Below are 12,839 nucleotides of genomic sequence, written 5' to 3' on the forward strand. Positions count from 1 at the left end.
ACAGGGATGTGACAGCAAGCAGAGATCTTACAAAAACACAGGGATGAGACAGCAAGCAGAGATCTTACAAAAACACAGGGATGTGACAGCAAGCAGAGATCTTACAAAAACACAGGGATGTGACAGCAAGCAGAGATCTTACAAAAACATGGGGATGTGACAGCAAGTAGAGATCTTACAAAAACATGGGGATGTGACAGCAAGCAGAGATCTTACAAAAACACAGGGATGTGACAGCAAGTAGAGATCTTACAAAAACACAGGGATGTGACAGCAAGCAGAGATCTTACAAAAACACAGGGATGTGACAGCAAGTAGAGATCTTACAAAAACACAGGGATGTGACAGCAAGTAGAGATCTTACAAAAACACGGGGATGAGACAGCAAGCAGAGATCTTACAAAAAACACAGGGATGAGACAGCAAGTAGAGATCTTACAAAAACACAGGGATGTGACAGCAAGTAGAGATCTTACAAAAACACAGGGATGAGACAGCAAGCAGAGATCTTACAAAAACACAGGGATGAGACAGCAAGCAGAGATCTTACAAAAACATGGGGATGTGACAGCAAGTAGAGATCTTACAAAAACACAGGGATGTGACAGCAAGTAGAGATCTTACAAAAACACAGGGATGTGACAGCAAGTAGAGATCTTACAAAAACACAGGGATGAGACAGCAAGTAGAGATCTTACAAAAACACAGGGATGTGACAGCAAGTAGAGATCTTACAAAAACACAGGGATGTGACAGCAAGTAGAGATCTTACAAAAACACAGGGATGTGACAGCAAGTAGAGATCTTACAAAAACACAGGGATGAGACAGCAAGTAGAGATCTTACAAAAACACAGGGATGTGACAGCAAGTAGAGATCTTACAAAAACATGGGGATGTGACAGCAAGTAGAGATCTTACAAAAACCAGGGATGTGACAGCAAGTAGAGATCTTACAAAAACACAGGGATGAGACAGCAAGCAGAGATCTTACAAAAACATGGGGATGTGACAGCAAGCAGAGATCTTACAAAAACACAGGGATGTGACAGCAAGTAGAGATCTTACAAAAACATGGGGATGTGACAGCAAGCAGAGATCTTACAAAAACACAGGGATGTGACAGCAAGCAGAGATCTTACAAAAACACAGGGATGAGACAGCAAGCAGAGATCTTACATACTATACTGTTTTCTGCCCTCACTGTTCAGGGATGAATCATTATTTACAGAACGTCCCTCTCAGTTTTACATTAACGTTTCGCCGTTTGTGCAGAATTGTCCCTCTGCAGCCGCACTGTGACACACGGTGTAATAATCCAGGCTCTGGGCACGGCCTCGCCCTGTGGGTGACACCGGAAACCTGCCCGGGTGACTAATGCCCTATGTATACAATACGGAGCCCCCTCCAGCCAATGGAGGGGACCAATATGGACGCCCCGGACCCCTCACATCCCCCACACACAGAGGAAATGCAGCGCACGGGAAGGACGGGGTCGGCCATATACACACGGGATATTTTAAGCTGGGCTCAGGAGGGAGAGGGTTAATCTCGTGCCTTATCCCACTAACACCGGGCATACTCCAACGGCCACCACCAGCGACGGCCAATCACAGCGACGTTCACCACCAGCGACGGCCAATCACAGCGACGGCCACCATCAGCGACGGCCAATCACAGCGACGGCCACCACCAGCGACGGCCAATCACAGCGACGGCCACCATCAGCGAAGGCCAATCACAGCGACAGCCACCACCAGCGACGGCCAAACACAGCAACGGCCACCACCAGCGACGGCCACCACCAGTGACAGCCAACCACAGCGACAGCCACCACGAGCGACAGCCACCATCAGTGACAGCCAACCACAGCAACGGCAACCACCAGCAGTGGCCACAATTAGCAACAGCCACCATCAGTGACAGCCAACCACAGCAACGGCCACAACTAGCGACAGCCACCATTAATGACAGCCACCATTAATGACAGCCAACGACAGCAACGGCCACCACTAACGACAGCCACCTTCAGTGACGGCCAACCACATCGACGGCCACCACCAGCAACAGCCACCATTAGCGACAGTCACCATCAGTGACAGCCAACCACAGCAATGGCTACCACCAGCAACGGCCACAACTAGTGACAGCCACCATCAGTGATAGCCAACCACAGCAACGGCCACCACCAGCGACGGCCACCATCAGTGACAGCCAACAGCCACCACCAGCAACGGCCACAACTAGCAACAGCCACCATCAGTGACAGCCAACCACAGCAACGGCCACCACCAACGACAGCCACTACCAGTGACAGCCACCATCAGTGACGGCCAACCACAGCAACAGCCACCACCAGCGACAGCCACCGTTAGCGACCGCCACCATCAGTGACAGCCAACCACAGCGACAGCCACCATCAGCAACGGCCACAACTAGTGACAGCCACCATCAGTGACAGCCAACCACAGCAACAGCCACCAGCAGCGACGGCCACCATCAGTGACAGCCACCATCAGTGATAGCCAACCACAGCAACGGCCACCACCAATGACGGCCACCACCAGCGACAGCCACCATTAGCGACGGTCACCATTAGCAACGGTCACCATTAGTGACGGCCACCCCCAGTGACTGCCATCACCAGTGATGGCCACCATCTGGGACAGCCACCATTAGCAACGGCCACCATCAGTGACAGCCAACCACAGCAATGGCCACCATCAGTGACGGCCACCACCAGCGATGGCCACGATCAGTGACAGCCAACCACAGCGACGGCCACCATCAGCTCCGCCGCACCTCCTTCCCTATCACACCAGCAGCACTCTAAGGAGTGGAGGGTCTGGGACTTGTAGTTCTGCAGCTGGATGCCACAGTTATACCTATAGATGACATCAGAGGGTCTGCCATGTCCGCAGCAGTCCCACAATATCCTGACCTCTCCTACTACAGGAAGGGAGCAGGAATAACCATGCAGAGATATCCGGAAATCAGGAAAAACTCGGGAGGATCCGCACGAGAGAAATATGACATCGTGTGACTGGACGCCCAGAACACCCGGCGACAGTGCTCCGCAGGAAGGAGATTATATATATATATATATATATATACCTCCAACAGCCGCTGTTTATATGCTTATCTATAGGAGGGGTCCGATGTCTCCGACTGATCATCTCAGAGGACGATCTGGGGGTCCAGAGAGAATTAATCTTCAGGAACGGCAGAGATGGAGGGGTCTGAGGGCAACCGGGAAATGCACAGATTCTACACACTTTATTATTATCTGGCTTTGGCCAGTCTTACCTCTCCCGCTGGCTCCCTGATGGCGGACATCCCCTCCTGTGATTTGCGGGGGCTCTTCGGGGGCCGAGCCTTGCTCCTCCTCTGTATCCTCATGCAGGGTCTCTAGAGGTAGTTGTGTTGGTGGCGATTGTGCTCGCTTGGCATATTGTGGGCTCCTGGGGGGACTGTCATGTCCCACGTGACAAGAACGCAAGTCTAGTTTGGTTTGCTCCATGGCAGGGATCGGCAGCTCGTCCGTGTGTCCATTCATCAGGACAATGTCCACGGAAATCAGGTGATCACCACCAGCGAAGGTGAAACTCCGTCCAACGTCAGCAGCGACTTGGTCATTACATTCCCCAGACGGCGCCCGATCCCGAGCCTCAGGCACCTTGTGTGGTTCTAAGACTTGTCTACTGAGACCACTAACATGGCCCGCGTTATCTGCACCCATCACCTTGCCCATGTTTTCTGCACCCACCGCCTTGCCCATGTTTTCTGCACCTGCCACCTTGCCCGTGTTTTCTGCACCCGCCACCTCAAATGCATTATCTGCACCCTCCACATTGTCCCTGATTTCAGCACCCACCACACTGCCTGTGTTTTCTGCACCCTCTATTCTAGTCGTGCTTTCAGCACCCTCCTCCTTCTCCCCATTTTCTGCATCCTTCCCTCTGCCCGTGTTTTCAGGACCTATCACCTTGTGCTCATTTTCTAGACCCACCATACTGCAAATGTTTTCCACACCCTCCACCTTGCTCTGATTTTCCACACCCTTTACCTTGTCCCCATATTCTTCACCCTTTACCTTGCCCCCATATTCCGGACCCACCACATTGCCCGCACCCATTACCTTGTCCCCATTTTTTTCACCCGTTACCTTGTCCCCATTTTCTTCACCCATTACCTTGCCCCCATTTTCCTCACCAATTACCTTGTCCCCATATTCCGCACCCTCCACATTGCCCGCACACATTACTTTGTCCCCATATTCTGCACCCATTATTTTGTCCCCATTTTCCCCACGCGCCACATTGCCCGTGCCTCCTTGTGGAGGGTCACCACCGTTTGGTAGCTGAGGCACCGTTTGGTCACTATCCTCCTCGTTGGGATGGTAAACAAAAGTTTTGGAAAGTTCTCGGTTAGGACGCTCCCCGTCCTCTATTCCGGGACTGTCATGTGTCCTTGAATGCTCTGGTCCATCTGTCGCCCCCCGGACATCCTCGGTGACATGTCTACAGCGGCTTCTGCTTTCCTCCTGGATGGATGACGATGTGCTATAATTATCCGGCTCAGGAGTCGTCCGCTCGCAGCTCTTTCTGCCGTTATCTGTCTCCTTGATAACATTGTTTCCGGAATCCTCAGATAACAGCGACAACGAGTTATTTTCAAGATTAAATGTTTGCTGGAAACTCTTCATTCCATGGTCAACGGAGAAGCGAGTGCGGCCAGGAATGGAGTCAATGTCCACCAGGTCTATGGTCTCAGGATTTTGCACATGATTTACATCATGGTACGTCATTATCGCTCCCATGTTAGTCTCGGCGTCAGGCGCCTGCACGCGGCTGTGGATAGATCTCTCCGCGCACCCGCCGCTGCTTGCAACACGTAACGTCGGGCTATCCTTGGCTCTTTGGTGCGACTTGTGCTGGCTTTTGAAGTTTAAGGCTATGGACTGAGTTAAGGAGCCCTTCTGAGGGCCGAGACGTGGCACCGTAATATCACGCAGCTCCACATATTCTCCTTCAATCTCACTGGAGCAATCTGGTTTGGCTTCCAATGTAATAGCGGCTCCGGGGTCACAACTGGCGGATGGAGGGTCCAGAATGACTTCCTCATCTTGAACCATCAATTCTTCCACGGAAGGGTGGGCCGGACCCCGCTTACCTTGGTAAAGAAATCTCTTTGAAAGATCCACAACCTCCTCAATTGACGGCTTCTTCTCTACAAACTCCGGATGAACGATCAGATCCCATGACACCCGGTGGAGCTGACCGTCACCGGTCAGGAGGACGTTCTCCAGCGAGACCCCGATCCGATCAGAGTTGATGAATTCCAACCATTCCAGGGTGAAGATGGAAGTGTAGGACCCCTCCGGTAGCAGCACCTCCTCCACGTTATGGTGGTCCTGGGCAAGACATTTTAGCACGATCCTCGGGGTCTTTCTCAAATAAGGCACCACTTGGAGGTAGAAGTCTCCCGGCTGGAGGAGCCGCCAGTCAATGGACGCCAGCTGCAGAACGACCTTGTCGTGGATGCAGAGGGGCCACCCGGCATGTCGGAAGAGAAGACCACAATACTGTAACTGAAGAAGACGGAATACATCAATGACAGGGGACCGTAGAGACACGTGCTGACCACCCACTGGAAGCGTAGCCCCCTCATACTCACACAAGCCTCCTGCTGCAATCCCTGCAGGATTCGCTTTGCCGGGATCAGAAAATCGATAAGATAACCGAGGCCATCTCCGCGGTAGGTCTTCTCCACGACGTCCAGGACTTGGCACAGTAAGGTGGCAGCGGTGGACTCGAACGGATGGTAGAGGGAGGAGAGGGTCTTCTGGATGCAACTGTCCAGAGACTCAGAATCCTGCGGAGGGAGAGAAATGCGCAGCTGCTGAAGCCGTCTCCATTTACAGATCGTCCTTTACCCTCAGAATGAAAAATACAGTGATCCCCCCTTAGCCTTGACCTTTGGTGAGAGCGGAGGCGCTGCATGGTTAAGTGTAGGCGCCCTGACTGTGGGGGCAGCACGGGGCAATGCTCTATGTGACGTGCCAAGTTAGCGGTGGGGGCTACCTGTCTGACGATGCTCGGGGGGGGGGGGGGGGGGGTTATTTATGCAATATGGCAAATATAGAGTCAGCTCAGCCGCACCGCAAAGATGCCAGCAAGTGATGGCAGCACACTTCACAAACCAGACACCGAACGGGGGAGGGGACGTCAGCGCCGCGGCCATTAATGACTGACAGTCGCTCTCACACTGAGCCATAATGGAGCAAGAAAGCGAAAATCAAAAGTCCGAAATCAGATCTACGAAGGAAACGTGTGAGACCAGGAGCAGAATGCAGCGCAGAATCGCAACGTGCAGGACACAAGATCTGATCTCTACAGGGACGTCTCCACACAACTGAACACTGTCAGGACCAATGGTCAGCACCGCGAGGAGAGCACCCCACTGGGGATTATATACTCCAGAGCAGCGCTCACACAGTATACAGATACCGATCACACACTCCAGAGCAGCGCTCACTATTCTGCTGGTGCAGTCACTGTGTACATACATTACATTACTGATCCTGAGTTACATCCTGTATTATACTCCAGAGCTGCACTCACTATTCTGCTGGTGCAGTCACTGTGTACATACATTACATTACTGATCCTGAATTACATCCTGTATTATACTCCAGAGCTGCACTCACTATTCTGCTGGTGCAGTCACTGTACATACATTACTGATCCTGAGTTACATCCTGTATTATACCTCAGAGCTGCACTCACTTTTCTGCTGGTGCAGTCACTGTGTACATACATTACATTACTGATCCTGAGTTACATCCTGTATTATACTCCAGAGCTGCACTCACTATTCTGCTGGTGCAGTCACCGTGTACATACATTACATTACTGATCCTGAATTACCTCCTGTATTATACTCCAGAGCTGCACTCACTATTCTGCTGGTGCAGTCACTGTACATACATTACTGATCCTGAGTTACATCCTGTATTATACCTCAGAGCTGCACTCACTTTTCTGCTGGTGCAGTCACTGTGTACATACATTACATTACTGATCCTGAGTTACATCCTGTATTATACTCCAGAGCTGCACTCACTATTCTGCTGGTGCAGTCACCGTGTACATACATTACTGATCCTGAGTTACATCCTGTATTATACTCCAGAGCTGCACTCACTATTCTGCTGGTGCACTCACTGTGTACATACATTACATTACTGATCCTGAGTTACATCCTGTATTATACTCCAGAGCTGCACTCACTATTCTGCTGGTGCAGTCACTGTGTACATACATCACATTACTGATCCTGAGTTACCTCCTGTATTATACTCCAGAGCTGCACTCACTATTCTGCTGGTGCAGTCACTGTGTACATACATTACATTACTGATCCTGAGTTACCTCCTGTATTATACCCCAGAGCTGCACTCACTATTCTGCTGGTGCAATCACTGTGTACATATATTACTGATCCTGAGTTACCTCCTGTATTATACTCCAGAGCTGCACTCACTATTCTGCTGGTGCAGTCACTGTGCACATACATTACATTACTGATCCTGAGTTACATCCTGTATTATACTCCAGAGCTGCACTCACTATTCTGCTGGTGCAGTCACTGTGTACATACATTACATTACTGATCCTGAGTTACATCCTGTATTATACCCCAGAGCTGCACTCACTATTCTGCTGGTGCAATCACTGTGTACATATATTACTGATCCTGAGTTACCTCCTGTATTATACTCCAGAGCTGCACTCTCTATTCTGCTGGTGCAATCACTGTGTACATATATTACTGATCCTGAGTTACATCCTGTATTATACCCCAGAGCTGCACTCACTATTCTGCTGGTGCAGTCACTGTGTACATACATTACATTACTGATCATGAGTTACATCCTGTATTATACCCCAGAGCTGCACTCACTATTCTGCTGGTGCAGTCACTGTGTACATACATTACTGATCCTGAATTACTCCACCAGCAGAATGGTGAGCGCAGCTCTGGAGTATAATACAGGAGGTAACTCAGGATCAGTAATGTAATGTATGTACACAGTGGCTGCACCAGCAGAATAGTGAGTGCAGCTCTGGAGTATAATAAAGGACAGGTAATGTTTTCCCTGTGATTATTCTGCCTGTATACTGTACTGCACAGGAGAAAGGTGAGTTAGGAGCAGACTGGAGTAGGACCGCTGGCATTTCCTACGTCAGGAGTGAACAAAAGACCCATTTAATTAGCACAATAAACTGCCAATAGGACACGAGGGGCTTCCTGCAGGCAGACAGAGCCCCCCGCTCCCCGCCCGCACACAGCTATTAAATGCTCTTTGTTCCGCGCTGATCTCTTCATTCTACTTTATGAATGGAAAATGCCGTAATGAGCGCAGCGTGGCGGCACAGTATACAGCGACCACCTGAACGGTACGATATGAGCGGGCTTCCTCCGGCCTCCACCCGCGGTGATCGGCGCACCTATCTATTTCCGACATTTTACACCAGGCCCCACTGGCGTCGCCGGCTGCCATCTGTCCGGACCTCACTATACAGATGGAGTTTTTTCAAGCCGATGAGCAGGAAGCGAAACATCAGAAAATGAAACACAGCTCAGCTGAATTCCCGCTATACAGCGCCCTGCACCCAACACATCGTCTTACTCAGCACCGACGCGCGTCAGTCACCTTCCGCCTTGTCTGTGCCCCCCATTCCCTGACAGGCCGCGACGCAGACCGTGACACTAGTGAAAAGCTCAGCGAAACGTCACCTGGCGTCTGGCTGAATACCTGCCACATCTCGCACGGACGCCCCTTCTCGCTCAGGTATCGCTGGCGAGTTCCTGGTGTCCAGAGCAATAAAGCCGCCGACTCCTCGACACATTGTAGCAGAACACAAGTCCAGACAAGACACAACGTAACGAGCGGCAGTGAGATGTCTCAGTCCTGGGGGGCTAATATTACACCCGGGGGGGCCGAGCCGAGGATCTGTGACCGGAGACGCAATCTCTGTACTAAGCAGATTTCCCCTGAAGTGATCCATTGTCCTCTTAATTTCGGAAATTTTCGAGAGAGTGAGAAAGTTCAGCTTCCCAGGGGCGTCCATAATCAGGAGGCGCATGAGAAACCTGCAGGGGGCGCCATCCGGGACACTACAACTCTCAGCAGTCTCCGCACATGGGAGCTGTAGTATCATGAGAACGTGAGATGGATCCGCGCTCTGGTCACACACAGTATACCACAACCAGCAGGTGACGTGGCCGCCATGCTTTACACTGCAGGCTTCACTCAATACAGAGGTTACATTTATTCTGTAATTGACGAGATGCCGAGGTTTAAAGATCACTGCTGTTCTATATATCAGCTCCATATTTATACAGTGCTGTATTCACACAGCTGCGTCTATAGCCAGATACCCCGCTATCAGCCCCCCGAATCCCCCCGCGGTCCAATGTCATATAGATCTGATCCCAGCCACAAAGTGAGCGGACATTCACCCGTCTCCCATAAAAACGGCCCATATCCTATTCCATGCCCTGCAGACACCAAGGAGGGACACGAGGAGCCTCAGGGATTGCAGACAAGGCTCCGTATGTGGGGGAGCAGAGACCACCTTATACCCCCAGAAAACCACAGGGGAGGACAGAAATATAGAAAGTAAAACGTTCCCAGGAAATTATCCCTCTGAAATCCCAACTTTGAGGAAGAGCGGACAACACAGGAACCACAGACTGAGCCACCAAGGCCCACACAACCACCAGCACTCCTTAAAGGGAGGGTCCAATAAATACATAATCCTGCACTCACTATTCTGTCACTGTGTACTTACATTACATGACTGATCCGGTATTATACCCCAGAGCTGTGCTCACTATTCTGCTGGTGCAGTCACTGTGTACATACATTACATCCTGTATTATACTCCAGAGCTGCACTCACTATTCTGCTGGTGCAGTCACTGTGTACATACATTACATTACTGATCCTGAGTTACATCCTGTATTATACCCCAGAGCTGCACTCACTATTCTGCTGCTGCAGTCACTGTGTACATACATTACTGATCCCGAGTTATATCCTGTATTATATTGCAGAGCTGCACTCACTATTCTGCTGGTGCAGTCACTGTGTACATACATTACATTACTGATCCTGAGTTACATCCTGTATTATACCCCAGAGCTGCACTCACTATTCTGCTGGTGCAGTCACTGTGTACATACATTACTGATCCTGAGTTACATCCTGTATTATACCCCAGAGCTGCACTCACTATTCTGCTGGTGTAGTCACTGTGTACATACATTACATTACTGATCCTGAGTTACATCCTGTATTATGCTCCAGAGCTGCACTCACTATTCTGCTGGTGCAGTCACTGTGTACATACATTACTGATCCTGAGTTACATCCTGTATTATACTCCAGAGCTGCACTCACTATTCTGCTGGTGCAGTCACTATGTACATAAATTACATTACTGATCCTGAGTTACATCCTGTATTATACCCCAGAGCTGCACTCACTATTCTGCTGGTGCAGTCACTGTGTACATACATTACATCCTGTATTATACTCCAGAGCTGCACTCACTATTCTGCTGGTGCAGTCACTGTGTACATACATTACATTACTGATCCTGCGTTACATCCTGTATTATACCCCAGAGCTGCACTCACTATTCTGCTGGTGCAGTCACTGTGTACATACATTACATTACTGATCCTGAGTTACATCCTGTATTATACCCCAGAGCTGCACTCACTATTCTGCTGGTGCAGTCACTGTGTACATACATTACATCCTGTATTATACTCCAGAGCTGCACTCACTATTCTGCTGGTGCAGTCACTGTGTACATACATTACATTACTGATCCTGCGTTACATCCTGTATTATACCCCAGAGCTGCACTCACTATTCTGCTGGTGCAGTTACTGTATACATACATTACATTACTGATCCTGAGTTACATCCTGTATTATACCCCAGAGCTGTACTCACTATTCTGCTGGTGCAGTCACTGTGTACATACATTACATCCTGTATTATACTCCAGAGCTGCACTCACTATTCTGCTGGTGCAGTCACTGTGTACATACATTACATCCTGTATTATACTCCAGAGCTGCACTCACTATTCTGCTGGTGCAGTCACTGTGTACGTACATTACATTACTGATCCCGAGTTATATCCTGTATTATACTCCAGAGCTGCACTCACTATTCTGCTTGTGCAGTCACTGTGTACATACATTACATTACTGATCCTGAGTTACATCCTGTATTATACCCCAGAGCTGCACTCACTATTCTGCTGGTGCAGTCACTGTGTACATACATTACTGATCCTGAGTTACATCCTGTATTATACCCCAGAGCTGCACTCACTATTCTGCTGGTGTAGTCACTGTGTACATACATTACATTACTGATCCTGAGTTACATCCTGTATTATGCTCCAGAGCTGCACTCACTATTCTGCTGGTGCAGTCACTGTGTACATACATTACTGATCCTGAGTTACATCCTGTATTATACTCCAGAGCTGCACTCACTATTCTGCTGGTGCAGTCACTATGTACATAAATTACATTACTGATCCTGAGTTACATCCTGTATTATACCCCAGAGCTGCACTCACTATTCTGCTGGTGCAGTCACTGTGTACATACATTACATCCTGTATTATACTCCAGAGCTGCACTCACTATTCTGCTGGTGCAGTCACTGTGTACATACATTACATTACTGATCCTGCGTTACATCCTGTATTATACCCCAGAGCTGCACTCACTATTCTGCTGGTGCAGTCACTGTGTACATACATTACATTACTGATCCTGAGTTACATCCTGTATTATACCCCAGAGCTGCACTCACTATTCTGCTGGTGCAGTCACTGTGTACATACATTACATCCTGTATTATACTCCAGAGCTGCACTCACTATTCTGCTGGTGCAGTCACTGTGTACATACATTACATTACTGATCCTGCGTTACATCCTGTATTATACCCCAGAGCTGCACTCACTATTCTGCTGGTGCAGTTACTGTATACATACATTACATTACTGATCCTGAGTTACATCCTGTATTATACCCCAGAGCTGTACTCACTATTCTGCTGGTGCAGTCACTGTGTACATACATTACATCCTGTATTATACTCCAGAGCTGCACTCACTATTCTGCTGGTGCAGTCACTGTGTACATACATTACATCCTGTATTATACTCCAGAGCTGCACTCACTATTCTGCTGGTGCAGTCACTGTGTACGTACATTACATTACTGATCCTGAGTTACATCCTGTATTATACCCCAGAGCTGCACTCACTATTCTGCTGGTGCAGTCACTGTGTACATACATTACATTACTGATCCCGAGTTACATCCTGTATTATACTCCAGAGCTGCACTCACTATTCTGCTGGTGTAGTCACTGTGTACATACATTACATTACTGATCCTGAGTTACATCCTGTATTATACTCCAGAGCTGCACTCACTATTCTGCTGGTGCAGTCACTGTGTACATACATTACATTACTGATCCTGAGTTACATCCTGTATTATACCCCAGAGCTGCTCTCACTATTCTGCTGGTGCAGTCACTGTGTACATACATTACATTACTGATCCTGAGTTACATCTTGTATTATACTCCAGAGCTGCACTCACTATTCTGCTGGTGCAGTCACTGTGTACATGCATTACATTACTGATCCTGAGTTACATCCTGTATTATACTCCAGAGCTGCACTCACTATTCTGCTGGTGCAGTCACTGTGTACATACATTACA

General features: G+C 49.1%; 1 protein-coding gene across 3 annotated transcripts in view; it reads right to left on the minus strand.

The window, feature by feature from the left end:
* PLEKHG4 (pleckstrin homology and RhoGEF domain containing G4) overlaps positions 1-12,839 on the minus strand; it is a 118,757-nt gene that overhangs the window by 76,924 nt on the left and 28,994 nt on the right. For all 3 annotated transcript variants that reach the window (XM_069739334.1, XM_069739335.1, XM_069739336.1), the window contains exons 2-3: positions 5,676-5,873; positions 3,306-5,589 (exon numbers count right to left, since the gene is read on the minus strand). In XM_069739334.1, coding sequence (XP_069595435.1) covers positions 3,306-5,589; positions 5,676-5,873 — 2,482 coding nt within the window. The remainder of the gene's footprint in view (positions 1-3,305; positions 5,590-5,675; positions 5,874-12,839) is intronic.

This window comes from Ranitomeya imitator, chromosome 9 (genome assembly GCF_032444005.1).
Source record: "Ranitomeya imitator isolate aRanImi1 chromosome 9, aRanImi1.pri, whole genome shotgun sequence".
Lineage (NCBI taxonomy): Eukaryota > Metazoa > Chordata > Amphibia > Anura > Dendrobatidae > Ranitomeya > Ranitomeya imitator.